This window comes from Ixodes scapularis, unplaced genomic scaffold, assembly GCF_016920785.2.
Source record: "Ixodes scapularis isolate PalLabHiFi unplaced genomic scaffold, ASM1692078v2 PGA_scaffold13__105_contigs__length_92229423, whole genome shotgun sequence".
Taxonomy (NCBI): Eukaryota; Metazoa; Arthropoda; class Arachnida; order Ixodida; family Ixodidae; genus Ixodes; species Ixodes scapularis.
Genome location: NW_024609839.1, coordinates 78,648,999 through 78,676,419, shown reverse-complemented (window position 1 = coordinate 78,676,419; position 27,421 = coordinate 78,648,999). Strand labels below are relative to the sequence as shown.

The following is a 27,421-nucleotide window of genomic DNA, read 5'->3' as shown; positions in this document are numbered from 1 at the left end:
CGGAAGCACGCTCCTTCCGAGAGCTATCGAGCTCTGGCGCTCCCTCCCGAGTGACGTTACACAAGGTACATTGGAAAACAAAGAGGGCATAAAAGAACTATGCAAGTGTGCAACCCTCCATCTCAAAGAACTGTGATGTGACACTCGTTCAGACCCAAATCCCAGTGTACAGAAGGGTTTGTTTTTGGTATGTATGTGTGTGTGGTAGCGGGTACAGTGAGCCTCTACGGCATGGGCAATAGCCTTTTTACTGTAACCCGGGTTTTAGAAACCGAATAAAACATTATTACCGATGGTTGAGAACCACTGCCCTGAACAATGCTTGTACAACCTGATGCTTGAGCGGCACGAGCTCGCTCTTGCAGCTTGTGCTGCGCTGCCACTTCCCCCTTCGGACGTGCCTTTCAAGTTTCAACTTACTTGCAGAGGTTCGCTTGGGTTTGGAGCAGGGTAGAAACGACGGCATCGGAAGCACGAGTTTTGAACACGGCGCCGTCGCAAAACTCGTATCAAGTCGCGTCGCCCAGTGAAGTAGCAGGCAAACTGAAGTTCACCGACTTGAACAGTAGACTTGCAAGTGTAAAGGGCAAGTCCTAGTGTGGCGTCCTTATTCCCGAACGTTCCAAGTTAGGGAATGTTCCAAGCAGGTTCCGTACTGTGTTCAGCCCCCTTGAATGACAAGACAAACGAGCGCGAAAAAGAGCGTGACCACGGATGAACCATGGCATGAAGACCAATGAGTTGTGAAGGAGGAATGGGCGGTAGCCAGAGGCGGTAGCTACCGCTACCTAGCCATCATCTAGGGTGCCTTCATGCTATCTAGCTCAGCAATCGAAAACAAGCGAAAAAAATTTGTGCCAAAAGAATTTGTAATAGGGCTATCCGCAAGACATGGTAACTTTATGGTCTCTGGAGTGTGTACCGCTTGGAGCCACGATTAACCCAGGTCTGCCCAGATCAAGCCCAGATCCAAGACCAGTCTGGCAACGCCCTTCCATTTCCTCCTCCCCTTTTCAAGATGGCAGCGTAGATCGCCTATCTTTTGGTTACTTTTGGCGTTGATTCGGTGTTCGGGTGGTTGCGCGAAACTGGGTAAACAAAGTTCAAAAGCGCGTTTGCCAAGCCGGCTGTCGCCTCCGAGACGATGGAGAAGGCCAAGGGCGCCGACCCGACGTCACCGAACCACAAGGGCCAGGCGCTGAAGCCGGCCAACAACGGGTCGCTGGAGGGGCTCGAGTCCAAGTCGAGCTCACTCAACTCCAAGCTGGGGCCGCGTTCCGTGGGCAGCCACAGTTCTCACTCGCCGTCGCTGTGCTCATCGTCGTCCACGTCTACCGAGAACATGCAGCTCGCTCAGGAGCTCAAGGTGAGCGCGCCGACGCCCCGGGACGTCTCCAGCTGTCTCTCTCCTTGGTTAATCACAATGTAACACCTAAAACTGCATACATTTTTTTTTCTCTCTCTCTTTCGTTGGTTTGCTTGTTTTGTCAGCGGAGTTCTGGTGTTGCCGGTGGCACCTGTGACGGCATGAGTGTGCGATATTGTTGGAAACTGGAAACTGCGGGCACTATAGTTCACACAGAAAGAATAAAACACTGAAATTGACGAAGGACAGACACTCACAGTTCTTGCTGACGGGATGGCAGGGAGGAGGACTGGCCAGCGTGAAATTGACGATGGACAGGCACTCATAGTCATTTCTGACAGGATGGCATGGAGGAGGACGTAACCAGTGACATCAATGCCAAGTTTCACTTGTCCCGCCTTCACCTTCCTAGCGTCCATAACACTTGGGCATCTCCTGAGGCTTGAGCGCGAATGTGTAGCCAAGGCACCTATGAAGGCAAAGAGAGCGTGCTGGAGGCCGGGCCCCAAAAAGACGTGACGCCGTTTCTCACACTGTCGGTGGAGCGCAGTCGCTTGCCTGCCTTACCCGCTGTCCTGTGTTTCCTGCGTCGTCTGCTATGGCCTATTCGGTACAGGATGTTCCCAGCAACCCTTTGGGCGCTGCCGAGGGTGCTGCACGTTTGGTCAAAAGTCTAATGCAGCAATTGCCCTGCCAAGACGCCGAGGATGATTGCGTTCCTCTAATGTCGATTGGAAGAGCGTGGAAGCCATGCCAGAGTCCTACTCTATCTCGTGCTTACGGAGAATTCTCTCTGTGTATTTGGAGCCGTCTTGGAGTGCTTTTTTTTGTTGGTATCTTCTAGGGCTTACAAGTGCGCGCTCGCATTGACCACACGTAACCCTTTGACGATCGAGTTCTTATTCCCAAAGGACATTTCCCAGTGTTTTTTTCTTAATTATCTAGCAGGAGTGTGTACTGGTGCTTGCAGGCTGGTTAAATTTAGGAGCATCAAACGAAAATATTGAAGGTGAAAAGTTGTCACGTATCTTCCGTTTATCTCATTTTGGCACGGCCACTTTCGCAACATTCATGCGGCTTCAGATTTCTAACTGAAGATACTTTACAGAGCTTGTCTGTCAGATGATCAGTTCTCATCTTCTGAATTTAACTCTGAAAAGCATTGGAAATCTGAATTGGAAGAGCTAGTGCTCCAATGGGCACTACCACCAGAGTGGCTGGTATGCGAAGTGATCATTATGTGCATGGAGCGTCTAATTTGAAAACTAGAAATAGCCCAGCGAAGTAACACACCGTGTGAATATGAAGTTTATAGCTTGCCAAAAACATAAGAAATAGCGACACCTCCCGCAATGCGCGTAGGTTCGCATTTAGGCGGTCACTTTCAAGCGTGTAATCACCACTATACATGTACGGCGAAGACGGTTAAAGGGATAATGTGCTCTTAGGTCGCTTCAAATCCATTGAGGGAATTCCACATTAGACACAGCCATTACTCTGTTCGAACATGTTCACACGTGTTTGTCTTCCTTTCTCTCTATGATACATGTCGTCAGAGCTTGACGAATACAGAAAAAGTTCCTGGAAAACTTTTGGATGTCAATTGCATTTTCTGTAAAATTTTTACGGTTTTATTTATTTATATTGCTCACCTTCATCGAGAGTGGTACTGATTCGTAACACATAAAAAGAGATGTCTTTCCCCCACTTTGAAATAACAAATCAAAGGTTACAGTAGCATGCTGCTATGCAGTTTATTCAATAATAACAGCATTGGTGTTGCCAATGCTGTGCATTGGCAACACCAATGCACAGCATACTCATACCTTATGTAGCTAATTTACCTAGCTACAAACTGCACAACTTCCATGGTCTCCCCAGTGCAGTGCCCTACAAGTAAAAGGGTTGCAACGTGCCGGCCTGCAAACTGCCAGTTGAGGGTCCCTGCCGAGTCCCCCCAACCGTACAGGGAGCTTATTGCAGGAAAGGGAGCTGGGAACTTGGTTCCCAACTAGAGGTTCCGAATCAAAGGACCCCGGGTGACCCCCAAAAAATCTGTCCTGCACAGGGGCCTGCTAGTGCACTGAATTCGCTGGCAGGCTCGAGAAACCCCGGTATCTGGCTTCAATTGACCAACAAGGATTGCATCCATGTGTCGAAGGTTGGCCCGAAATTCAAGAGGGATGAGTCAAAAGGAAGACGTTGACCGGCTAGCTGTGGCGTTGTGACCCAAGGAGCTTTAGAAAAATTGCTAGACTCGTGTTTTCACCAACCATTGTGTGTTGCCCACCGTGCCGCAGATATGACGGCGCTCGAAAGAGAGAACCGGTCACCTCATTCGTATTCCGGTCTACAGTTTTTCAGAAGTTAATAGTGGGCCATAGGGAAGCACGGTTGCAAGTGCACTCCTGGTAAGAGTTGCTGTCGAGCTCGATTCGACTCTAATGCTGTGTTTTACCCAAATACACTTTCGCTTCCCTAATTGTTACTGGGAGTGCATTCATCATGCTCTCCCTGTTAACAATGCAATTATTCATCCACTGTTAACTGGGAGTGCATTCATTATGCAACCAGATAACTTCTTTGTTTTGGTTACTCGTTTAAACTTTTTTTTTTACATTATAAATGCATCCCCAACCTGTCTAGTAAATTTGTATATTTGGGTAGGTCATTTCCTTCTTGCGCGGTGCAACAAGGGCCGAAACGGATGAAATTGACGGAGGGCTATATTCAGTGAAGCCATTTCCCAATGAAAACAACCAAGTTTCTGCATATCATTGCAGAATGCCCACGCGCAACTCGGTCATCAGGTATTCCCAGTTGCTTCATTGAATCTGAGTGTGAAAGGAGCTGCAATCGCGCATCTTTTTTCCAGCCTCCTCTAAAGTCGCTGGATCCGGTGAAAGTAGCGCCAATGTTCCCATGTGGTCACCATTTTGGTCTCTGGAATGAGCAGCTTCTCCTTGACTTCTCTAGCTGCTGTGAGCCATTCCAAAGTCGCAGTGACAGATTGCTTTATAAAGGGATTTATTTACTTATTCATTCATAATACCTTACAGGCTCATGCAGAGCATTAGGTAAGGGGGCCACAAAAAATTTTGAAATTCAATATATAGACAAAAAAAATAGAGGACACAAAGCACAAAACTCAAAAACAAGTTTTTCTAATAAGTCCCACGTGACTACCTGCTAGCAAACCGCAACGCTTGTGTCCTTAGTCACGTGGGACTTGTGAAAATCTTGCGCGCTTTCTTTAAAGCTTGAAAGAATTAGACACGCAAAGCCTACCTTGATGGAAATGACTCAGTGGGATGTTGTTCAACATGCTCCAAAACCCTTGTATGGATGCGTTTGTGCACAAATTAATATTTAAAAAGTTGGATAATTAATCTGCGTTTGGCACATGTAGTGCACGTCAGCTCTTTTGAAGTCTCAGCACAAGTCAGCCAAAACACCCTGTATAGTGCCAATAACGCTTATATTGGTGAGGAATGCTTTCAGTACAATGACGCGCCATTGCAATCTAGGTGCGGCTGCTTCAGAACGACCCTTTTGACGCTTCGAAGATTTGGAATGGCCGAAATGGCGATTGCCGTGGCAATGTTTAACGAATTGCCTCTCGAGGTTTTTGGTTGTCGTTATGTTAGTTTCTGTTCGTGTCCAGCTAGCAGGCAAGGAGGGCAATGGTGCTGTTTTCTCAGGATCCAGTGACCTTAGGCTTCTTGTCACAGAGGTGCACTCTGTGGTGAAATAAAACCGACTGACTGCAGATGCGGGAAGTGTCCAAGGTGCCGAAGTCCCAGGAGCCTCCGCTGCTGCCCGGGGAGCAGCCCCACGTTGTCCAGAAGGGTCAGTCTTTGGATTTGATGGATGGATGGATATTGGCTGTTCCCTTTATACCGGGTGGTAGCTTGCGCCACAAGTTTAAATTAATTCATTAAAAAAAAAACTTTTTTTTTTTTTTTTCTGCAACTATCACCGGGTAGGTAGAGTACTTTCCAGGAAGACCTTTGGGGGATCGGGCAAAAGAAACTCGGCACGCAAACATTGTTTCACAAAAAAGGTTTATATTAATTATTTCGAGAGCTTGACTCAGAGCCGGTGAAATTCAAGAAATAGAGCAAAAACGGTGGCAGTGTATTTCATGTCTTATACCGGCCTGCTCTTCGTCCGCGTGCTGGTTTGCAAGCTCGCTCCCAGGTGGCGTGGGGAATGCGAAAACGCTGAGAACTTCATAAGAGGGGCTGGCAACAAGCAGGATAATAGTGATAAATATTCATTTTTAAAAAAGTAAATGGTTGATGATACAGTTTCAGTTTGCATTTGGAAGTAAGTTAACTTTTCTGTTTGAGAAAAAGTAAATTCGAAAGCAGACAAGTGTTTGTTCAATTTTGTCGTCTGTTATTTGTTCGCTCCTTTTTACATGCCTCCCATTCCGAGCACGAATGTCCAAACAGATAGCAGACAACAAAATGAAACAATCATTCGTCTGCTTCAATTTAGTTTTTATCAAGCGGAAAAGTTTGCTTGTTTCTAAATGCAAACTGAAACTGCATCGTTCATATGTTTCGTTAAAATCATTCATTATTGCAGTCATCCTGCTCATCACCAGCCACTCGTATGACCATGAGATAAAACAGCGCAAAAAGGTACAAAACGAAGTTACAAACCGGACAAGACAGAGCGCTGTCCGGTTTATCTACTACCAACTAGCAACCAAACAACAACTACCAACTACCCAAACTCTCAACATCATTACACTCGCATGACATTTTCGGCATCCCTCTGTTCACCACGCCACCTGGGAGCGAGCTTGCAATCCAGTGTGCAGACAAAGAGCAGGTCGGTATCGGACATGAATGTAGGAAGAGGAGGAGGTGACATACTGGCTCAAGCTAGCCAAACGAGAAAATTCCAAGTGAAGCCTGAAGTGGATGTCGCGGTCGGTGGGAATGCCCCCAAGGCTGTCCTTTCCTTCCAACCGCGTCTTTTGGTTTTGTTCGTTCTTTGTCGTTGGGCAGCCCCAGCCAATTCGGCGCCTATGTATACACGACGCAACTCCTCACCCTGCACGTCACCGTTCCCCTCCCGAAAGTCGCGCCGGCTCCGATTGCTATTAGCATTCGCTGCGCTCCGTCGTAAGGGGAGACGGAATGTGGGTGGTATTGCCTCCACCCTTGCCGTTCCCTTCCTTGATTCTTCAGCTGTCAGAATCTGGGAACGTTGCATGACTCTGTCCAACCCGGTACGGTGTGCTCTCCTCCCCTTGCAGCCAGGGACGTGACCTACCTGTGCCCGTTCCAGGGACCAATCCGTGGCTGCCTCTTCATCACAAACTACAAGCTGTACTTCAGGGGCATTGACAAGGTGGGCAGACTTGCACGAGAAACGTTCGTCTTTGTTGTGTGCGGTGGACAATATAATGAAAGGAGCCTTTTGTGAGTCTCTGCGTCGTTAGAAAAGACAAGTTTACGGAATTCGTTGACGTTTCATTGAAGAATTAGTCGTTTGGACTGCAGGCCGCCGATATTTGGAGTAGCCCGTGGCGGTGTATTCGAAAGAAAGGTGTAGGGATGGGCACCTCTCGTTTACTAGCCGCTACTAACCCTCTGATGACTGCTAACCCCAGAAACTCTGCTCTGCTCTGAAGCAGGTTTATTGAGGAAGAATTTGCTATAGACGGTCATTCACATATTCATTTCATTTGTCTTTCCTCATAAATCCTGATATCATACTTTTTGGATCATGTCAAAATTTGGCTTTAGGAATTCATTCCGTATTCCAAGAGAAGGCAATATCATGATATGCATCATTGTGAGAGGGAGGCAAAAGTAGGTGTTTTGGGAACTACCTGGTACGGCGACGGCGGTGGCCCAACACCGCATCTAAAGCTGGGCAAGTCACATTTTCCAATTGTAACAATTTCCAATAATACCCTTTTTAATATTCAGTGTCATTTGGTGGCTCCAAATGTAGTTTCACTCTTGACAAACTAATGACGGTCATGAACTGAACCAACTAAAACAAGCATTTTTTCCTTTTTCTCTTACTCCCCCACCACCCTTCAAAAGTCAGGTAGCGTCTGGTCTATCAATGGAGATCCGGACCTCTCTTGGCTTCCCCATTTCCCTTCAACCCCAAAATAAACGAACATAAAGCCGTATTTCATTTGGAACCGTTGGTTTTGTACGTCGATGGCAGACGAGAATTGGTACTACTTCGACAAGCTCATAATTCATTCCTGATTTGTTTCAGTTTCGACGGTGTAAGTATAATAACGGACTGGTACAAAGTGGCGACCGGTACAAAGGGCCTTGAGCCGAACTTGTGCCAAGACATTGATTGGACCACGCTCTGAAATAAATGCTGATGCAGCCGTTGCATCTAATTCATACATCGCATTTTTCCGACGTCTCGAACGTACTAGCCTCGTATATCCTTCGCGTGCTAGCATCTTCGACTTCTTTCTTCGTCCACCTCAAGAGGGCCGCCATTCGTTTGGCACAGATGCCGTACACCGAGACAACGATAATGATTAAAGTTACCAGACTGAATTTCGAAAGGGGTCTATTGCACCCACTCTGCACTAAGCAACAGAACAGCGGCACCCGCGAGACTGTCGGGGAACGGAGCATCGGTACATCCGATGCCCATTTAGGGCCGCTCAGTCACTTCCCTCCCCTCCACCGAACAGGAGCCCAAGTTCACGATGGAGGTGCCCCTGGGGGTAGTGAGCCGCATCGAGAAGGTGGGCTACGCCTCGAGCCGGGGCGAGAACTCGTACGGCATCGAGCTGTTCTGCAAGGACCTGCGCAACCTCAAGTTTGCCCACAAGCAGGAGAACCACTCACGCAGGGACATCTTCGACAAGCTTCACAAGTTCGCCTTCCCCCTCTCCAACGGGCTGGTGAGCTGGTCACAAGACTCTGGCCGGCCTTGTGCTGGCCCCTGGCCACGGTGTAACATGTGTACGAGTGGACACCTCCCCTCGCGCTGGTCGCAGTTGTTAGGTAAAATCCCCTCCTCGCCTTGGGTGCAAGCGGCGACCCTGGATGACTCTTTGAGAAGCGGCTAGTAATGGGCTGTTGCAGGCCCGGCGTCCTGCGCCTCTTTATGGGAGACATACTTCTAGGCACTTGCACTACACGCGTTGCTTAGACACGGCTTTATCATTGACCCTAGTGTTGTACCTCAATGGCGACGAGAACTGCTTTACAAACGTGTCGAGGCTGAGGGATTTCTGGTACGGTGCTCGAGAGGTTTCAGAGGGATTTCTGGTACGGTGCTTTGGAGAATATGGTTGCAGTCTCGAGCACGTGAAAGGAGTTGAAGGGAGGGAGCTTAGAGAATTGTAGTGCAGAAAATAGTCACACCTGAACTAATGTCAACTCCTAAAAAACTTATTTCTTCAGTGCCTGGATGGGATGCATATGTCACAAAATGAATTTTGTAAAAAAAAAAAAACAATGCAGTTCAATATTTTTACAGCGAAGCTGTTTATGGCTACGGTTCTATGGATTTTTCTTGCGCGTGACCAAAACCTCTACAATCGCACTGCCACACGTGTACGCCTTCCCTGTATAAAAGACTAAGTAAATAACCAAAATAAAGCGTTAACGAACGCGCGTGCAAGATGCCATTTGTTTTAGGCTTTTGCTTTAGAACAGTTACTGCTGCAGACGCCGGCACGGGCGGCGCGTGGAATACCATTCCTTGCATTCTCCTTGATGCTTGAGTAAAAGGTCTATTCATTAGATTAGTTATCAGTAGGCACCATTTTCAAGATCAGTAGACTCTCGGGTAGATAATAAAGGTTTCTCAAAGATTTGCCGCTGTGCGACCCACGTCGGCCGTATCTATGCTCGCACCACCCTCTCTTTGTCATCGTTCCAAGCGCTTGCGTGCCTAGTTTCCTTTCCTTCCTGTCTTCCGGGATGGTGGTCCCGTCGTGCATGTCCACTTTCCGCCGGGTGGCTGTCCCGTCGCGTGTGTCTAGTTTCCTCCGTCTCCTCGGGGCGAGTCTGTGTCGTCTGCTAAACAGCTTTGCTGGTCATCCAGCTTCACAGAGTGGAATGGCTCATGAGTGTTTTGTTTTCAGTCTCTATTGTTTTTAGATTAGGGCAGGGTAGGGTAGGGTAGGGTAGGGTAGGGTAGGGTAGGGTAGGGTCTCGTGACTCAATTTTGAGTCATGAGACTCGTCTCGTGATGGAAATATTGCACTTTAAAGTTTTGGGTTCGTGACACAACTTTGAGTCTCGAGATTCAGAATTGAGTCTTGTGACATAAATATTGCACTTCACAATTTTCTTTTTTTTTTGGAAGGGGGAGGGGGAGGGGCGGGTATTTTGTGACATACTCATTCTATTCGCCCACTTCAAAAATTTTCTGGAAGTTCAGTGTTTCCTTAAGACGTCGCTGCAGTCACCGCGTCTCAGTCGATCGTGCTTGGGAAGTGACGTGTTGGGGTCACCTGTGTGCAGCCCCTGTTTGCCTTTGAGTACGGCGGGCGCTTCACGGCCAACGGCTGGGCTGTGTACGACCCAGTGGCGGAGTACCGCCGGCAGGGCCTGCCCACCGAGAGCTGGCGAGTGAGCCGCGCCAACGAGGGCTACCGCCTCTGCGACACCTACCCCGCCCTGGTGAGTCGGGGCAATGTTGCTCGATCAAAGTAGGCCGACGAGCTTCTTAGAATGCCCGGTACCCTTTCGCAGCGTGTTTGTTCGGTAGATCTCACTACGCCGTCGACCCAATCCATGTGGAAAGAGGCAATGGAATTGGTGGAACGTTTATGCACAGTGCCTGCGGTGAAAAGGGATTTTATTGCGGTATTTATGGTGGACGTAAAGTTTGCATGAAGGTTTGTGCAGAAAGAGCGTCGTTCACAAAGGACCCCTCTCCGTTGCCCGTGGTAGCGGTGTCGCCGGCAACGCTAGGAACGCCATCCTCCCATACTGGCTCTCGTGCGAGCAATGGAGAAATACCGTTTTCATGCGATGTTTTTTTGTGGAGCTTGTCGACCGATAGATTTAAGAACGTTGAGTGGGTGCACGTATTTGGCACACGGGGAGGTCCGACCTCTCGCGTGGACGTCGAGACAAAAAGGAAAGCGCATTTAAGACTGAAGCCTCCACTAGTTGGTAAAACGTGCTTTCAGACGACGGGGATATTTTTTTCATATTCCCCTTACATGCCATACTCGCCGTGTGGAAGCAAATGTTTAACATACATATTCCTGTTATCTTTGCTCTTTTGCACCCTCACCTGCTAGGGGCTATCCAGAAAAGCTTGAGTATATTCTAAATAAAATTATACCTACCAATGAAGTGGCAGTAAATTGTTGTTTTGTCACCGACCATTGCTGACCGAATAGCGCTTCTTTGCAGCTGGCCGTCCCAGCGGCTGCGGACGACAGCCTTCTGGAAGCGGTGGCCGCCTTCAGGAGCCGGGGTCGCATCCCGGTGAGTGTTCGCCTTCCAGTCTCTTCCCGAGGGGGACAGTCAGTCACTTCTGGGGTCATGTTCGGAGCAGCCGAAGACCAGAGGACGCTCTAACACAGGGGTCTCAAACACGCAGCCCGCGGGCCACATGCGGCCCGCGACTCTCTGGGATGCGGCCCACAAGCCTCCCGCGGATTCGAGCCCGCGTTCCCATGCCTCGAGCACCATTAATAATAGTTTTATATTGTAGATTCATTTTCGTTCAAAAAAGAGCTCTGCTCACATAACATGTTCACACATTTTTTACTATTCTGTTTTCTTTTTGACGGAGTACTACTTCGCCTAAATATTTGCTTCTCGGCCCTCTCTCATGTAAATCAGCCGGAACAGCACTGCCACAAATAGGTCACAAGTGCGAGCTCTTTGCTCAAGACGGCACCTCGGCTGCACAAATTCTTGCTCAGCAGGAGCTACTGCTGATGATAAAGCTATGAGCTTGAGCTTCTAGCTGACAGAAATACATTTTAATCAAAGTGTTTTCTTATAATGCTGCCATAAGAATCCTGAGGAAAGAGAAACTGCCATATGAAGATTTTTTTTTTTTATTTTTTTTTTTTATGCTTGTTGAGTTTTGTGATTTGTGCGACGGGTCAAGGACAGTGTGCTTGTTCTCGCTCTATTGAAAACTGCCAGTGTTTTAAATTTGCTGATAACATCAGGCGTGGGCCCGAAGTAGTCATATATGCAAATGAAAGCTAAAAATGGCAAAACGGTGAGCTTACAAATAGTAGAAAGCAGAAGGTTTCTTCTCTAAAAAATCTCTGTGGTATTACTGGGACAGTCGACGTTTGCAGCGTGAATCAACACTGCTATTTGTTTGTTTATATTTTTGTCCCAAAATAGCAAAATATTGCCCCGAAAGGACGAACGCCAACTTTGGCCTTTGTCCTTTTGGGGGTGAGCAATCTGGGCCCCACACTTGAATGAGTTTGAGACCCCTGCTCTAACACGTTGTGTATGTAGTGAAGGATCCTGGGATTCTTTGAATTGCGCTGCTCCGTTGTTCTGGAGACAGCAATGAAGGTGAACAGAACGTTGAAGGAGTGGTCGATAAAGCGGGCCGTATACTTTTGCAGTCATCTCCCCTTGAAGTCGAGAGATCATAACGCTTTCAAAAACGTTTTTAGGTTTTTTGACGTTTGTAACAAGTTAAGGGGAGGAGGAATCCAGGTGCTTATAGTCGATGACAAGAAAGGAGCACAGTCAGAGGTTCCGCATGCTTTTCGAGTGGCCTTACGTGAGTCGAAATGCAGGTGTGTCAACTGCTCTTTTAATGAAAAATTGTAGTGGCTTAGCTCAGCTATGCCAGGATATACGTAGTGTGAGCTTATGCGCACACAATGAGAGGCGCTATCAAGCGGCTCCGGTGCAGCGTCAGACTTGGCTACTGCGCAGCGGAGGCGCACAGCTGGGCATGCAGCGGCGCCAGTGCGTCTGCTGCGGCTATGACGTCACTCCTCTGAAATGCGCAGACCGGGGAGGCGCGCGCAATGGTGGCGGAACGCGCGATGCGGCGGCGGCTCCGGAGCACCAGCTGTGCGCCTTGTGACGTCACTGCTCTTCGTGCTTGCGCAGCATGGCTCTTTGACAGCCACGCGAAACTGCTCAACCTCGGCCAGTGTAGCTCACGCTACAAAATGAGACTTCTAAAACTTGCACGTAGCTTAAGAACAAATGCGAGTGTCTTATGATGTGTGTGTATTTGATTTTGACGTTAGCAGCAGTTCTGATACGGTTCATTTTTCTGTAAACGAGCAAAATGCGGTGTTCTTTCATTCTGCTCACATTCTCAAACGAAGTCAGTTGATTGGGTGCACGCGACAGTTTTTTGTGGCACTTGCTGGGGTACTGGCATTTGCAGAATATATTTGTTATTTATCTATTTGCAAATATCCTAAGGGTTCCTAGGGTCATTACAGAGGGGAGGGGTCGGTTATTACGAGGCAAAACTTGGTGCTACCGGTGATAGCGACGACGTTATTGGAAAGGCCATTCCAGTCCACGCCAGTTTCAGGTAGAGGTGAATGCCAGTAGGATCTGATTTTGGCCTTGGGTCGGTCAATCTTGCTCAAGTGGTCGACTCTCAAAAGAACATAGGTGGACGGACTAAGGAGAGATTGTTTAAAAAAGATTGCAAACAACCACACAAAGTAGGGTGCGATTGACGGAGGCAGCTGCTGCATTGTGGAAAGGCACGTTGAAGGAGATTTGCCTGCAGCCAGTGTGATGTACAATGTTTGCAATGGGTTCTTTGCTTTCAGTCAAATTGATATAGGAGACGTGCTCGAGGAGATTCATGCTTTGGTGGAATGATTGTGCGAGATGTTCCATGTGTCAAAAAAGGACACAGGGACATGCTTCTTTTTTTTTTTTGGCTGAAACACTCTTTCAGAGCGGGAGTGCCCGTGACCGCACCGCACCCGCTTTGGAAGAAGCGGAAGTATGTACGCGAGCGGTTCCGTAGAAGCGCGGAGAGTACACGAAAACAGAATCTGGGCTGCGGGAGGTGAGGGATCGTGTCCGCATGGTGCCACCACGTGGGTACTTCTCAACGGCGGCTGCGGGGGAGAAAGAGAGAGCATCGCCAAAGCGAGAACAGCAACGGCCTACAGGAGAGAAGGAAGGGGGAGCGAGAGAGAGCCTTACCATGTATGAGGAGCAACGGGGAGAGGTAGAGCAGTGCCTCCGCTGTAGAGTGGGTTTTCATTCGTACGTGAGCATTCTTTTGCCGAGAAGGGGCACCGACAGCTATCAGCGTAAAATGGAGACATTGTCCTCTTAGGCCTGTTGTCCCCCCTTCGCGTTGCCCCACTGTCTCCCGCACTGCACCCTCCTGTCCGCGTCCCAAGCAGCCGTGTCCGCAGGTGCTCTCGTGGATCCACCCGGAGAGCCAGGCGACGATCACGCGCTGCAGCCAGCCCAACGTGGGGGTGAGCGGGAAGCGCAGCACGGAGGACGAGAGCTACGTCCAGATGATCATGGACGCCAACGCCCAGTCGCACAAGCTCTTCATCATGGACGCTCGGCCCAGCGTCAATGCCGTCGCCAACAAGGTGGGGCCCGCCTTTTTGGTTTGGAACGGATTTAGGGCCGATTCCTTTGTATCGAGGAGAGGGGGATGGCCAGCTGCTGGAAGTGTCGCGGGTGTCTTTCTGAAGTGGTGTTGGGTACATAGTAACATGAGCACGTAGTAATCCGAGTGCATAGTAACTGGAGCACGTAGTTATGCGAGTACACGGTAGCTATAAGGGCTGTCAGCCCTGTCCTTCCATTGGTCCGGACATAGAGCATCAGATTATGGAGCAAAAGATGCAGGATTCGATGCCCGGCGAGGGGATGTGAACATGAAAGTGAGAGGATGTGAAAGACGTAACTCGGTAGGCGCCATGTGATGACAAAATGTAGGCCTTTGACGAATGAATGAAGGAGTATCCATGTGGCAGGCGAAGGGCGGGGGCTACGAGAGCGAAGAGGCGTACCGGTGTGCGGAGCTGTGCTTCCTGGACATCCACAACATCCACGTGATGCGTGAGAGCCTGCGCAAGCTGAAGGAGGCCTGCTTCCCGGCAATGGAGGAGTCCCGCTGGCTCTCGACCCTGGAGGCCACCCACTGGCTGGAGCACCTCCGGGCCGTGCTGGCCGGGGCCCTCAGGGTGGCCCACCGTCTGGAGGGGGCCAAGTGCTCCGTGGTGGTGCACTGCAGCGACGGCTGGGACCGCACCGCGCAGGTTCGCTCTTGGCTCCTTTGGTCGACCGGTTTGTTTGCCGGTTTGTTCGTTGATTGATTGATTGGTTTATTGATTTATTGATTGGTTCCTTCACCTGTTCAATGTTTGATGGATTGATTGGTTTATCTGTTTTTGTTAATAGATTAACTAACTAAATAGCGTATTCAATTGATTGTCACCTGTTCATTTGTTGATGGATAGATGGGTTCATTTGTTTGTTGATAGGTTCATTTGTTTGTTTGTTAATTGACTAATAAACTAACTGATGTATTTTTTATATTTATTTCGGGGTTTATATTATTACAATGGTTCACGCAGGGAGTGCAAAACAAAAGCAGTAGCAATACCCGTGCTCAACACTAAACGAGCATACATACCGTCTTTATGTTGTGTGTACTCCCTCACATGTAATGCCCTTAAATGGGCCTTTGAAGTTTTGCTTGTTTTGTGGGTGTGCGTAGGGCCTGGAACTCTTAATTCTCTTAAATTGCGAGAAACCCCTCGTAGTAATTGAAGTAATCGTGAGAGGAAGAGGTTTTTTACGTCCTTAATGCTATTTATTGAATGCTGTCTGAAGTCATGAGGTCATACGCCCACTGCACTATCTCTTGATGCATTATGATCCATCCCGTCATGTCATGAGTCCACGAAGAGGGGTCTACGCTTCGTCATTCTCAAGCCAGCTGCGCGTGCCGATGGTCGCCTGCGGGTTAAGTATGCTGGACTAAGTAGGACTCGCCACCAACAGTCGCCTGTGCACTAAGTTTTGTTGGACTAAGCATGATGCGCCACCAATGGTCGCCTGCAGACTAAAGCGCCGTTCACACTCTTGCGACTAAGTAAGACCGAGAGATACCAGACCGGTTTTTAAGCCTCTTGCGACTTTTAGGACCGGATGCGATGCAGCAGAGCTGGTCCTAAGAAGTCGCAAGAGGCTTAAAATCCGGTCTGGTCTCTCTCGGTCTTACTCGGTCGCAAGAGTGTGAACGGGCCTTAAAGGACACATGCAAAGAAAGAAAACATTTTTTTTAAGCAGCTTAGATGGAAAAAGGATATCATAAAACAATTTTACAACCAAGAAAAAAATTTTTAGAACTATATTTACGGCGCTATACGATTTTGTACTTGGCGTCGGCGGGCGCCGCGGAAAAGTGGCCCTTGACGGCCCCATATTTGTCACGTGGTGCTTGCGCTCTTTCAGAAGCTTGCTATGGCCTCTAAAAGTAACTTATTCATCTTTGTTTGAAGTATAACAAAAAACTAAGATGAATAAATAACTTTTAGAGCCCGAAGGAAACTCCTGAAAAAGCGCGAGCAGACGTGATAAACCTGTGCGCCGGTCAGACGACGGCGGCGGCGCCCCGAAGCAGACGAACTTGTGCGGCGGCGGCGACGGTGGCGTGGAGAAACGCATTGAAGCGGTTATCGCACAACGCTCAGCGTGCGGCGGCGAGGCAGCGCGCGGGCCTACCACGTGACCAGCGGCGGCTCCCGCGAGCGCCAACCACAAATTCGTATAGCGCCGTAAATATAGCTCTAAACATTTTTTTTCTTCATTGTAAAATCGTATTATGACATCATTTTTCCATCTAAGCTGTCTAAAAAAAATATTTTTTTCCTTTGCATGTGTATTTAGGTACGGTGGAATAAGTGTAACTCGCCGCCGCCTGTCGCCTGCGGACTAGTTTTTGCTTTGCTAAATATTACGCCACCGACGATCACCTGCTAAGTTTGCTAGACTAAGTATGACTCGCCACCGACGGTCACCTGAATACTAAGTATGACTCACTGTCGACGGTCACCTGTGGACTAAGTATTACTCACCCCTGACAGTTGCCTGTAGACTAAGTGTACTGGACTAAGTATGACATGCCGCCAACGATCATCTGCAAACTATGTAGGCCTGCTGACTATGTATGCTGGACAAAGTGTGACTTGCCATCAACTATCGCGTGCGAACTAAGTATGCTGGACTAAGTATGACTCGCCGTCAGTGGTCGCCTGCATACTAAGTATATGGACGTATGTAAGCTGAACTATGCATCACTCGCCGCAGACATTCGCGTGTTACTGCAGGCTACCGATAACAGCAAGTCGTGCTTAGTCCAGCCGCTTGCGCTACTTCCATCTCCTCCTCATGGCACCGAGGAAACAAGTCGAGCTACGGATCACGTGGTCCGGGGCTCGACTCTCAGTGAGCCTCTTGGTCGATAGATCGGGGTCCAGCTGCCAACTGTTTCGGCGGGTGCGTCCCGCATGTGCAGCTGACCAGCCTGGCAATGCTGATGCTGGACCCGTACTACCGCACCATCAAGGGCTACGAGGTGCTCATCGAGAAAGAGTGGCTCAGCTTCGGACACAAGTTCGCGCAGGTAAGAAGCCTCTCTCTCGTCGCTTTCTCCGCAGCGACGCGACTGCCGCGCTCGGCTGCGCACGCGGCAGTACAGGGGTGTCCCCCTCCCCCACCATTTGTGTTTTAAGTTGGAGTTGTGTTTGTGCGCCACACCTGCTATTACTTGGTGAAAGGTTGCGATATTTCTAAACGAGTCAATCTTTTTTCTTTTCTTTTTTCTGGTTGTTTGAGGGGGCTCTTGTGAATCTTAGAAACTTGGTAGTGTCGATTTGAATACCTTAAAAATTTTCCCCATTCCTGTGCTGCCGTGACAAAGGTGGTGATAGCACATCATGTGTTGTGTCTCGGTGATGTTACTCTGAGTTACTTGGTGCGTACCGTATTTTTTTGCGCCACACCAAAATTTACTATACAAAATTAAAAGCAAAGTAGGTGCGCGGGCAGTGCAGCTTCATGGCAATGCACGCGAAGTTGGAGGGTTAGATTCCCCAGAGTCCCTCCTCTCCAGTCTCTCCTCTCCAGTCTCTCCTAGGGACTTTCTTCCTATCTTTTCCTCCTTTCTTCTCCTCCTTTTCTTGGATAGCAATCTTTGCTTTGTTTTTGCAGGCTCTGACTCTATTGCGGCGTAGAAGGGTATAGTGGGCTCACCGCCTCACTCTCACTGATGCGCTTCATGTCGGAGCCCGGAGATGGCACCCCAATCGACCTCTCCCGAAGTATTTTCACGTTTGCGTACGCATCACTGCGGTTTGCATCAAAATTCTGAGCAATTGTTGCGTTCCCAGTTCTCCATGCTCTTGGAAATTATTTATTTCTTTATGCGTGTAAATTATCATACAGGGGGTCCGTGAAAACTTCCACCAAATTTGCATTCCCCCCCCTCCCCAAAAAAAAAGGAAAAAAAAAATTGCTGTCTACTTAACTGATATTTTGAGCTTGAAGAAGCACTTACGAAGTTCATCGAAAAGAGATGTCGTGGTCACGCCGTATCGACAGCGATTCGGCGTTACAGCAACTTTTCTCGACAAGATGGTGTGGAAAAGTTTTAAAAAATTTATGGCAAATTGCTAGGCAATTGTGTTACATACGCGAAACATTCTAGCATCACAAATGTTTAGTGATACAGTCTCCAGACGTCGGATGCCTACTTTCATGGTGCCCTTCATCAGGCGGTTTGACACATACCACGTGTACACTTGATAGTTGTTCCTACAATGAAGCGATACTACCACTAATCGGGCTCATAAACCTGGCGACCTTCCAGAGCCTTCCATACCCTCGAGCTCCTCTCCTTCAGCGCGCACAGGTGGTCCAGCTTCTCCTCGCCTACCCCTCTGGTCACATGAACTTCCCATTAACCCTTTAAGTGCCTTGGACGAGCTGAGCTCGTCGGCCACTTTCCAGGTAAAAATGCCATGGACGAGTTCAGCTCGTCCAGTGGTTTTCCGGTAGCTTCAATACCACGGACGAGCTAGGCTCATCCGAGTAGTTTGCGGCGTCGATCATAGATGGCAGCAATCATTTTAGTCAACGCCTTTTTTTTTTCGCCACCGCTGATTTTTGCCCAATAAACTTTTGAAATTTTATTTGTTATACTAGAGGACTAAAACTCCTTAATAAAAATATATAACATTTTTAGGTTGGTTTTTAAAAAAAAAATGGCACTCAAGGGGTTAACCGATCAGCATCGAGCACCTCACTCCTTTCCCACTTGTCAGCCAATCGGTGTCGAGCTTCGCGGCCACACTTTTATCCAGGCTTCACTTCTATCTGTGCTTCACGAAATACCAAACACCTTACCAAAGAATGTTTCACGTTAAAAGGGCTGCATCGGCAATAGCCGTGACGGCATAGGCGACGAAGCTACGTGCAACAATGAATGTGCCTCAGGCGATAGCTGGCAGTGACTGCAGTGACGAGTGTAATCAAAATAAAGATATGGTTTTTAGCAATATCTGGACGTTGCTTTGCATGATTAGTGCGGCTAATATGCGAGGTATGTTTTTGTTTTTTCGGAGTAGTAATTGGGATGCGGATTGCATGCAGGGGCGGGTAATACGCTCGAAAACACTGTATTTTACGCGTCAACAGCAGGAACGTTGTCGTGCTGAGCGTCGCGGAGCGAAAACTACGCCAAATCTGGTGGTCCAGCGGAAATGGAACGCAAATGCTTGATTCCCTAGCAGTCTGCACAGCCCAGCTTGGACCCCGCTGTTCCACATCTGCGCTGTTTCTCGGGGAGAATAAGCCCCTTGCAAAACCCCATCAGCCAATATTGGTGCATTCATGCATACTCGGAGTCTGCGTGCAAGACGTAGCGACCTTCAGTAGTGTCCGCAGCAGCTACGAGGTGGCCCTTGCTTTTGAAGGGTCGATGGTTGGGTTAACCATCGAGACTAATATGGAAAGCCAAACTTTCAAGATGCTTTTTCCGCTTGTTCTTACGCACTGCTGCTTTTTAAGATAAAAATGAATGGTCTGAAGATCTGAAAGGCCTTTTTGCCTAGTGGAAGCTATTCCTCAAATCTACATTTGGACAAAACGAAATGAGAGAGCTCATTGAAGGCTTCTGCCACTCTCAAATTTGTGCCAAAGAATGCGTAACTGGCCTTCTCTCGCAATTCACGAGTCGACCTGGTGTGTGCAGAGGATTGGTCACGGGGACGACAAGCATTCGGACGCGGACCGGTCTCCAGTCTTCCTCCAGTTTGTGGATTGCACCTGGCAGATCATGAACCAGGTGAGTGGGACGGGCAGAGGCCGCAATGCTGTTGCACCGACGGCTGTACGGGCACAAGGCGCCGAAGCTGCATGAAGTCTCGTCCTCTCGATTTGAAGCAAGAAGTGGCAGGGTGCATTCATATGACTGCTGCACCGTCTGCTCCAAACTGTGCTATCCTGCTGCACTTTATCAAAGTATCAGGAAATTGCACCAGCCTCGTGCAAAAGTAGGTTTCACTCCTTACGAAGCTCGAGCTTGCTAGTTTGGACGTGCTGTCACAAGTTCAACGACACCCTCTAGTTCCTGCGGTAAATTGCAAAAAGATGGCCGACTCACAATCTTTGATCTTATCTTTAATGGGGAAATCGGTTGCATATCAATCTCATTTTTTTTTTTTTTTGTAGAATGCTTTGGGTTCATAGATTGAGTTATGACCATAAATAGAAGATTTTAGAAACAACTTTAGTGCCCCTTCAACCCATAAGCTTCCAAAAGCCAACGATCCGCCGGCCGTGGCGGCAGAGGTCAAAGCGGACAAGGCCGGCGACCCACCGATCTCTGTTAGAACATTTGTTTTCCAATTATGCTGTTAGATTATGATGATATTATACCACTTGTGTTTTATTTTGTACCACTGACACCATTGTTGGCACTCAGGTCTGTACATTATGTACCATCTAGCTCAACTGAAACCCGTAACTCACTGACACCAGATGGTACTTCATGTTCTATGTTTTATTGCAAAATCAGGTTAAAAAAATTAAGTTTGCATTTGTTTTCTTAACAATTTCACTGGTGAAATCATTAATCCTGTGTTTGACAGCGACAAAAATGGTGACTGACAATTCAGCTATTGTCATGAACATCACTAGCAGTGATAGTGACGCAGCATGAGGAAGGCGAGGTGTCCAAAACCGCAGCTGATTCCTCGGCGCCACCTGCACCGCCAGTTTCGAATGCTCCACGGCAGTTTGCTCCTTTCTCAGCACACCATGCCAAATGATACAAGAAGATGTGTGGTGGATATAGCTGTTTACAACAGCGATATACACTGTATGAAACCAATTGACAAGATGACGAGCCAGTTGCAAGGACTATAATTTATACCTCCTCGAGTAGACCATCGAAAAGACTGTCCTTCCTGGACATAGACTAGGCATAATTACGATCATGGGTGCACCGTCACGGTTCGAGAGGCTCGTGAATGCTCTCATTTTCTCCGGAAAAGTCCCGACAATAGCACAAAGCAGAAATCGTTGAGACAACAGCACGTCGGAAAAGTTGAAGGTACAAGGGGTGAGAGCGCCCTGGGAGTGTGGAATCTACAATAAGTATTCGCAAGCTTCTGTAGTTTAAGCAGTTTGATATCTGCAAAGCTCTTTGGCTGCATTGCATTTGCATGTTATTCAGGATCAGTGTGAAACAAAAATTATCCTTCATTAACGTATGCTTCAAAGGTTATTATGCTTTTTCTTTGGCTCCACGGGTGGTATTAGACTGACAGAAATGGGGCTCGGAACACTGCGTGTCTAGTCGAGGGTGACGACACGACGGAAGTGAAGGGGTTAGGTTTATTCGGTGTTTTGATGAGAGTCTAGAGCACTTGGAAGTGCACCCTAAACGGAGTGCCTGCCCCTCTCGATCACAGTTCAAGAATGCCTTTGAGTTCAACGAGCACTTCCTGATCACCATCCTGGACCACCTGTACAGCTGCCTCTTCGGGACCTTCCTCTACAACTCGGAGCAGCAGAGGATGAAAGAGGTGGGCGGCCATCTTGCCAGTTTGCGGGCAACACGGTCGGGGATGCCACGAGCTGTCACGAGGCTAAATGCGCACGTTGATCCACCTGTGTTTTTTCTTCTTGAAAAATTGGCGAGGGCAATAAAGCGCGGACGATAATCGTATTGTTTGCTTCCTCGCCAGTGATACGGGGTGCTTTAAAGGGAAACTGAAGAGGTTCTTTTGAAAAAAACGAGTTAGAAGTGAATTCCAGAGTATTTTCATCCTGTGAATCTTAATATCACGTTTGTTTTCCTTGCCCAACGAAGCTGTCGATTGGTGTATATCTTGCATCGGCCCGGGCTTGCGGTGACACACCGCAGCACCGAGCGTAACCCGTGCACTTAAAATGCTCGTCAAAGTCTCCCTGAAAATATCACATTCCTCGAGGCCGACAATCGAGCACTTGCAGCAAAGTTTTTTGTTGCAGCCAGCGAAACTATGCTTTGCCACAAGGTTCGTTTGAGCTAGTCTTTTATTTGACATCTTGAGGTAAAAAACGGCGCAACTGGACAAGGACGAAGAACAAGACCAGCGCCGAGTCCCGTCTGTTTATGTTCCTCATTCTTGTCAGATTGCGCTGTTTTTACCTCAAGGAACTCCGGTGCTTAGAACACGTCACCGGCCGTTGTGTTCACCACGTCGAAGAGAAGTGGTCCCTCGATTTCCACCCTTGCGTGGGTGACTGAAAAGCGTCGCACTGCCTTTTCTGCCACCGGAGTGAATGGCGACGTCTTCTCCCCCCTCAGGGTGTGCGTGAGCGCACGCAGTCGCTCTGGTCGATGGTGAACAGCGAGGTGGAGGAGTACAGCAATCCGCTGTACACCACCTACCCTCAGCAGCAGGTGCTGTTCCCTGTGGCCAGCCTCAGGCGCCTCCAGCTCTGGAAGGGCTACTACTGCCGCTGGAATCCACGCATGCGCCTGCAGGTATTGCACTGTGGCCGACAAGGAAGGGGGGGGGGTCGCGGGAAATCTGCCGAGAGGGGCCAGGGAATTTAGGGTGGGGCGAGGGTTTGGAAGGGCAACTAATAAAGTGGGATTTTAAAGTTTCATACCTCAAGTAAGGCTCATTGAGTTCAATACAATTGTTATCAATAAATGGTAGATACATAAAAGAAAAATAGGGACTACTAACAGAAGGACAAAGGCAGCCAAGTTTGGTTGGAGTGTTGTGACCTTGCATTGGTGACCTTAATTGCCTTTGTCCTTTTGGTTGCTAGTTCCTTCGTTTTATTTTTTAACGTTTTGTGTGTACTATTAGGTCGTGGGCCTATGTCAGAGCGTCTCAGATGAATGGAATTTTAGCTGCGTTTCAAGTTTTAATGCGAAAGCATTAACTGTCCCATGTAGCAAACCGGCGTTCTCAGCTTTGGAATCCGCGCCAATTGGTACCTAAATTTCCCTGTCCCATGGAGCAAAGCCTGTAGTCTGTAGCAGCGAATTGATGAATAAACTCCCATTGGCTGGCGCGCGGCATAGTTCCCGGGAACGCCATCGCACACTGAAGTCCTCTTCATGGCACAGCGGCCCGGCCACCAGTAAGAGGGAGAGGGTGGCCGGGCTCTGCAGAGCGGCCGGCTGCAGGAACGCACTACGTTTATGAATGCTTTCGCATTCCGACACGTTAGCTGTCTTAAGTGTCTTTGTATTAGTTGTCTGTCACTTTTTCTCTCGTGCTCTATGTCCCTCTTCAACCAGCTTGCCTGTACTCCAGTTTAACAAACGAGTTGGGCGCAAAAGTGAGCCGTTCAATGCACTGCCGCAGGAACCCCTGCAGGTGCGGAGCAGGGAGCTGCTCCAGCTGCGAGCTCAGCTGCAGAAGCAGCTGCAGGAGCTGAAGAAGGAGCACGAGAGCAAGTCACGCCTCCCGCCCAGGGTGTCCTCCCCAATTACGGTCTAGCCACCCTGTGCATCCGTCGCCATCTCACTTCTGTGCACCCAAGGCTCTCTCTTTGGACTGAAAGGGATGCTCTGCTCTTCTCACCATTTCAGTGACTACGTATACTGGTGTAGTACAGATATTACTTTTTTTTTGCCGTATTCTGTACTATCGTGTGCTACGTACGCCAGCTCATGTCTACAAACAAACCGGAATGCCCCTGGCGGCACGCCACCAGCGCCGCGCATGCGTGACGAGGTGTGGGCAAGAAGCGCGCCGTCCCACATCGAAAAGCCATTGGAATTTGATGTTGTCGGCGTCGGTGTGAGTCTCCATGCTCTTTTTTGTGTTGGAAGTGTTGATTCTATGTCTTGCCAGCAATGTCTTTCTACTTTAGTGGCCTGAGCGAAATTAACGAGGCTCTTTACACCGCAAAGCTTCGCGTAAATAATGTTACGTGCTGCGATTCGTTCCGCGTGAATGCCGCAGAATGGGTGCTAAAGCCTGTTTCACGTGATGAGATTCTGCTCGCAGTTGCAACGTCGCTCGAGCTACAAGAGTGTGACGGCAGCTGCAATGCTCGACGTCACTGAAAATCGCAGGCATAATTGGACCAAGTGAATCGGGCAAAACAAATTGGCAATCAGCACTGTAAACAATTGTCAACATCTCCTTGTATATACTGTTTATACCAAGCCTACTTACCCCGAACAACCGTCAAACTAGAAGTCTTTTGGAGCCTGCACATACTTATCGCGACCTTTGGTTCACTGGCTGTTGTCGTGTGAATGAGCAAATGACAGTTTGACCGAATTTGAAAGAGCAGACAACAGTCTGAATGTGTTTGAAAGAGCAGGCGACAGTTTGAATGAGTTTGAAACGGCAGACGACAGTTTGAATGATCAGACGGCCGTTTGAATGTGATGACGCACTGAGTGGTGGTCCGCATTTGGTCCAGACAGCTTGACCGTTTTCCCACATTTATGTTGGAACAAAGCAAATCAGACGACCATAAGTTCCTGTGAATTCGACCCAAAGTGCTCCCCGCACGAGCAATCGTGATCCAACGGCTTTCAGTTTTCCCTTTTCACGGCACCTATTCATGTTCCCGGACAAACTGGGCAAGCAGAAAACACATGAAAGCATCTTCACAGCTTTCCCAGCTCTTTTGGTACAGCCCCAGTCACGTCATCTTGACAAGAATGTAGGTTTTAACCATTTTAGTGAAAAACCCGAGACTGAGGTATTGACGGACGACGACAAGGAGGAGAAGAACATCTCAAACACAGCTAAACCTTCATTGAGGACAAAGCCCTTTATATAGGACTAAAAAAAAGAAGGAAGGAAAGGGAACCCTTCTTCACACCACCTCTCTCAACAAAAGATACGACACCTGGTTCTTTCCAGAACAATACAGGAATGCCCGTCCTGCACGGTGACTTCTGCCCACACCTCAGACCGAAATTGCACCCAAAACGCCACCAGCGCGGCATGTCATAACTGAGTTGGGTTAGTGTAAATATATATAAACAATGTGGTATATTTTATACCATTTTATCAATGTAATATAGTATGGAATTAAAGGCAGTATAGTTTGGTGGTTTCAGTTTGCAGTTTTAAAGGCAGAGCAGAAGGAACTGGCCAGAATATCCGTATTGTCACATTCTTTACATTCTTCAGTACTATTTGAATGAAAATTTTGTGGAAAATCGAAATTTCAAAGTTGTGGTACATTTCGTATGTTTTTACTGTCAAGTTTAATATTTAAGTACTTTCAACTTGTTTTTTCTCGTTTTTGTAGAACAATAATTGATAAACACCCTTGTTAAAATGTCATACAGAGTATTAAATAAACCTTCCTAGAAAGGTATGTCTTCTGTATTGAGATGTGCCTGCCATAACTACCGTTTCTTATAAGCGAACCAATTTTTTCGGAGGATAGTCTGCAAGACATTACAGTGTTTTATTTATAGGCGTTGTAAGTGGATGCCAGTGTGCATGTTTCAGTGGCAGCACTTCTTGCTGAATGTTTCGACCCTTGAAGTCTAGTGAGGAGAGAGGTTGTTTGACCAAATTTTGCTTCACTTGCCAGTAGATTGCCGTTACCGCAATTTCCTGGAAAGTTGCACATTTGGGTAGTGTCTGGACGGCTTTTGTACCCGGTGATGGGCCCAGTCGCGACTTGTAGTGTGCTTGTAAAAGGATTCTCTGGAGTAGAGGACATTTGAGAGTTTCACGTTGCACCTCATTTATGCCATAACGGGGCTTGTCTGCCATTGATTAGTGCCCAAAAGTGATTTGTAGCGGAGACTTGGCGAGGTCACTTGATTCTTGCAGGTCCCTTAACCGAACGGACAGCCTAAATCACTTCCCGGACATTGTAGGTGCAATTCTTCACAATTCATACTTTGTTGTTGTCTTAAGTTTTTCTTCTGCTTTCTCCCCTGTAATTCCCTTGAGCCTCGAGAGTATGCTAAATAGAAAAAAAAAAAATATTGTAGCTGATTGAGATTTATATTGTTCTTGCTGTCCTGTGTAAATATTTTCTTGAGATATAAGTGTTTACAGGTACAACAAGATGCATTGTATGTCGTTGATTGCCTCTATTTCACCTTACAATGAACTACAAGCAACGCTGCGAACCACTGTAGCTATTCTAGCACTGTGAATCGTCGCTTTTCCGAAGGTCACATGCACAGTATTAGATTGACTTGAGTAGCTCGAAGTGACCTCTGCAGTTCATTGTGAGGTCAATTGGAGCGTTGGGTAGGCTGCAAGCTTTGTGCCCGTTGATTTTTTTTCTGCCTTCCGCTTTTAAAGAGGAAATTTGGAAGCCATGGCGACTGTAAATATTTGCTTGTGTTTTTGTACGACTTATTAAAATTTCTGTACCTTGTAATGTTCCGTTTCTCTCTGCAGTGACCTCTGGAGCAAGCGTGCAGAGCTCTATGTCCTAAGGTGTTTGGGGACAAAATATATGTGGCAATACGAACTAGTCCAGCAGTGTTCAGGTTGGGTGGGGCAGTGCAAGGGCAATGCGAAGACTCCTGGACACGTTAAGCTGTTAAAAAAAAAAAGGTTGGAATGATCTACTGCACTTCCACTGTTGCAGTCAGTTTCATAGCGTAACATTCTGGAGGCACCTGTGGTGCATTTTATCCTTTTCGGCTAGCACTGCACTGAAAACGGCTCGCAGTGCCGCTGACTGTACATTGACAGAACAAACCTCTCTCAGAGATGTTGGTAGAATTTCTATCGATGGCACTAACCTGGAGAAGAAAAAAGAACACTTGCGACTAATAAATAAAATATATTGCCCTTGATGGTTTAGCTGGCAGGTCTTTCAGTCCTAAAACATTTCCCTTTTTTTTTTTCTTTTTTTTTTTTTTTTTATTCTATGCTTACCACGGCAGACCTGAACCATAAAGTCTTCTGTGTTCCTGAGTCTCGGGTTCTTATTACCATGAATCACCACCAGCTCGCTTGATTTTTAAGTATTGATGAAGAGCAATATTGTTTTTAGAATTTCTATCAGATACACATTAATTTCTCTGTTAGTAGGACTAATCAAGATTAATTAAAAAATAAAGCCTAAAATTTCGGTGATTTGTATCTTTTTAAAGGGACACTCAATTTTAAGTATTTAACTAAGACGGATGATCCCAAACAAATTTTCCCCGAACCTACCCTCTATTTCAGGACTTTAGCGCCGAAGTAGAGGTTAGTTTCGGAATCACTTGTGTCTTCAGAGAACTTCTAGAGGTGGTCTAGCGTTTACAAACTTGTATTGATAAAAGGGTCAAAGAATCTCCTTGCATGAAACGCAAGTCGTTGGAAGATTTATTTCCATCCATACAAGCTCCCGTTGCTATGCGCCACGCCCACCATGCGAACGGTGAGCAAATAAACCGATAAACCGTTCGAGATGTTTTTCTTTACATTCAAAGTTTTAGCACTCGTATTTCCAGCGCAATTTGGTAAAACGTGAGCGGAAGAAGGCCTCGGTCGAGTGCTACAGCGAATCCGACAAATCGTGACTTTCGACGCAAGCAGCAAGAAAAGATATGTCGAAACAGCTGGTCCCGTGGAATCCA

The 27,421-nt window shown here is 47.7% G+C and overlaps 1 protein-coding gene across 1 annotated transcript; it reads left to right on the top strand.

The window, feature by feature from the left end:
* The first annotated feature begins 978 nt into the window (after positions 1-978).
* Positions 979-26,226, top strand: LOC8034217 (myotubularin-related protein 2). The gene is made up of 13 exons (XM_002408293.5): positions 979-1,366; positions 5,137-5,215; positions 6,639-6,733; positions 8,061-8,273; positions 9,847-10,005; positions 10,750-10,824; positions 13,728-13,916; positions 14,307-14,591; positions 16,856-16,963; positions 19,592-19,684; positions 21,315-21,428; positions 22,196-22,375; positions 23,214-26,226. The coding sequence occupies exons 1-13, from the start codon at positions 1,145-1,147 to the stop codon at positions 23,346-23,348; spliced, it is 1,947 nt and encodes a 648-aa protein (XP_002408337.2). The 5' UTR covers positions 979-1,144; the 3' UTR covers positions 23,349-26,226.
* The last annotated feature ends 1,195 nt before the right edge of the window (positions 26,227-27,421 follow it).

What these genes read in the sequence shown, in the direction of transcription:
- LOC8034217 (XM_002408293.5), top strand. Translation starts at nt 1,145, where the DNA reads ATGGAGAAGGCCAAGGGCGCCGACCCGACGTCACCGAACCACAAGGGC. An exon ending in TCAATGCCGTCGCCAACAAG is followed by an intron (nt 13,917 to 14,306) that starts GTGGGGCCCGCC and finishes TCCATGTGGCAG; the next exon opens with GCGAAGGGCGGGGGCTACGA. An exon ending in CCTGGCAGATCATGAACCAG is followed by an intron (nt 19,685 to 21,314) that starts GTGAGTGGGACG and finishes TCTCGATCACAG; the next exon opens with TTCAAGAATGCCTTTGAGTT.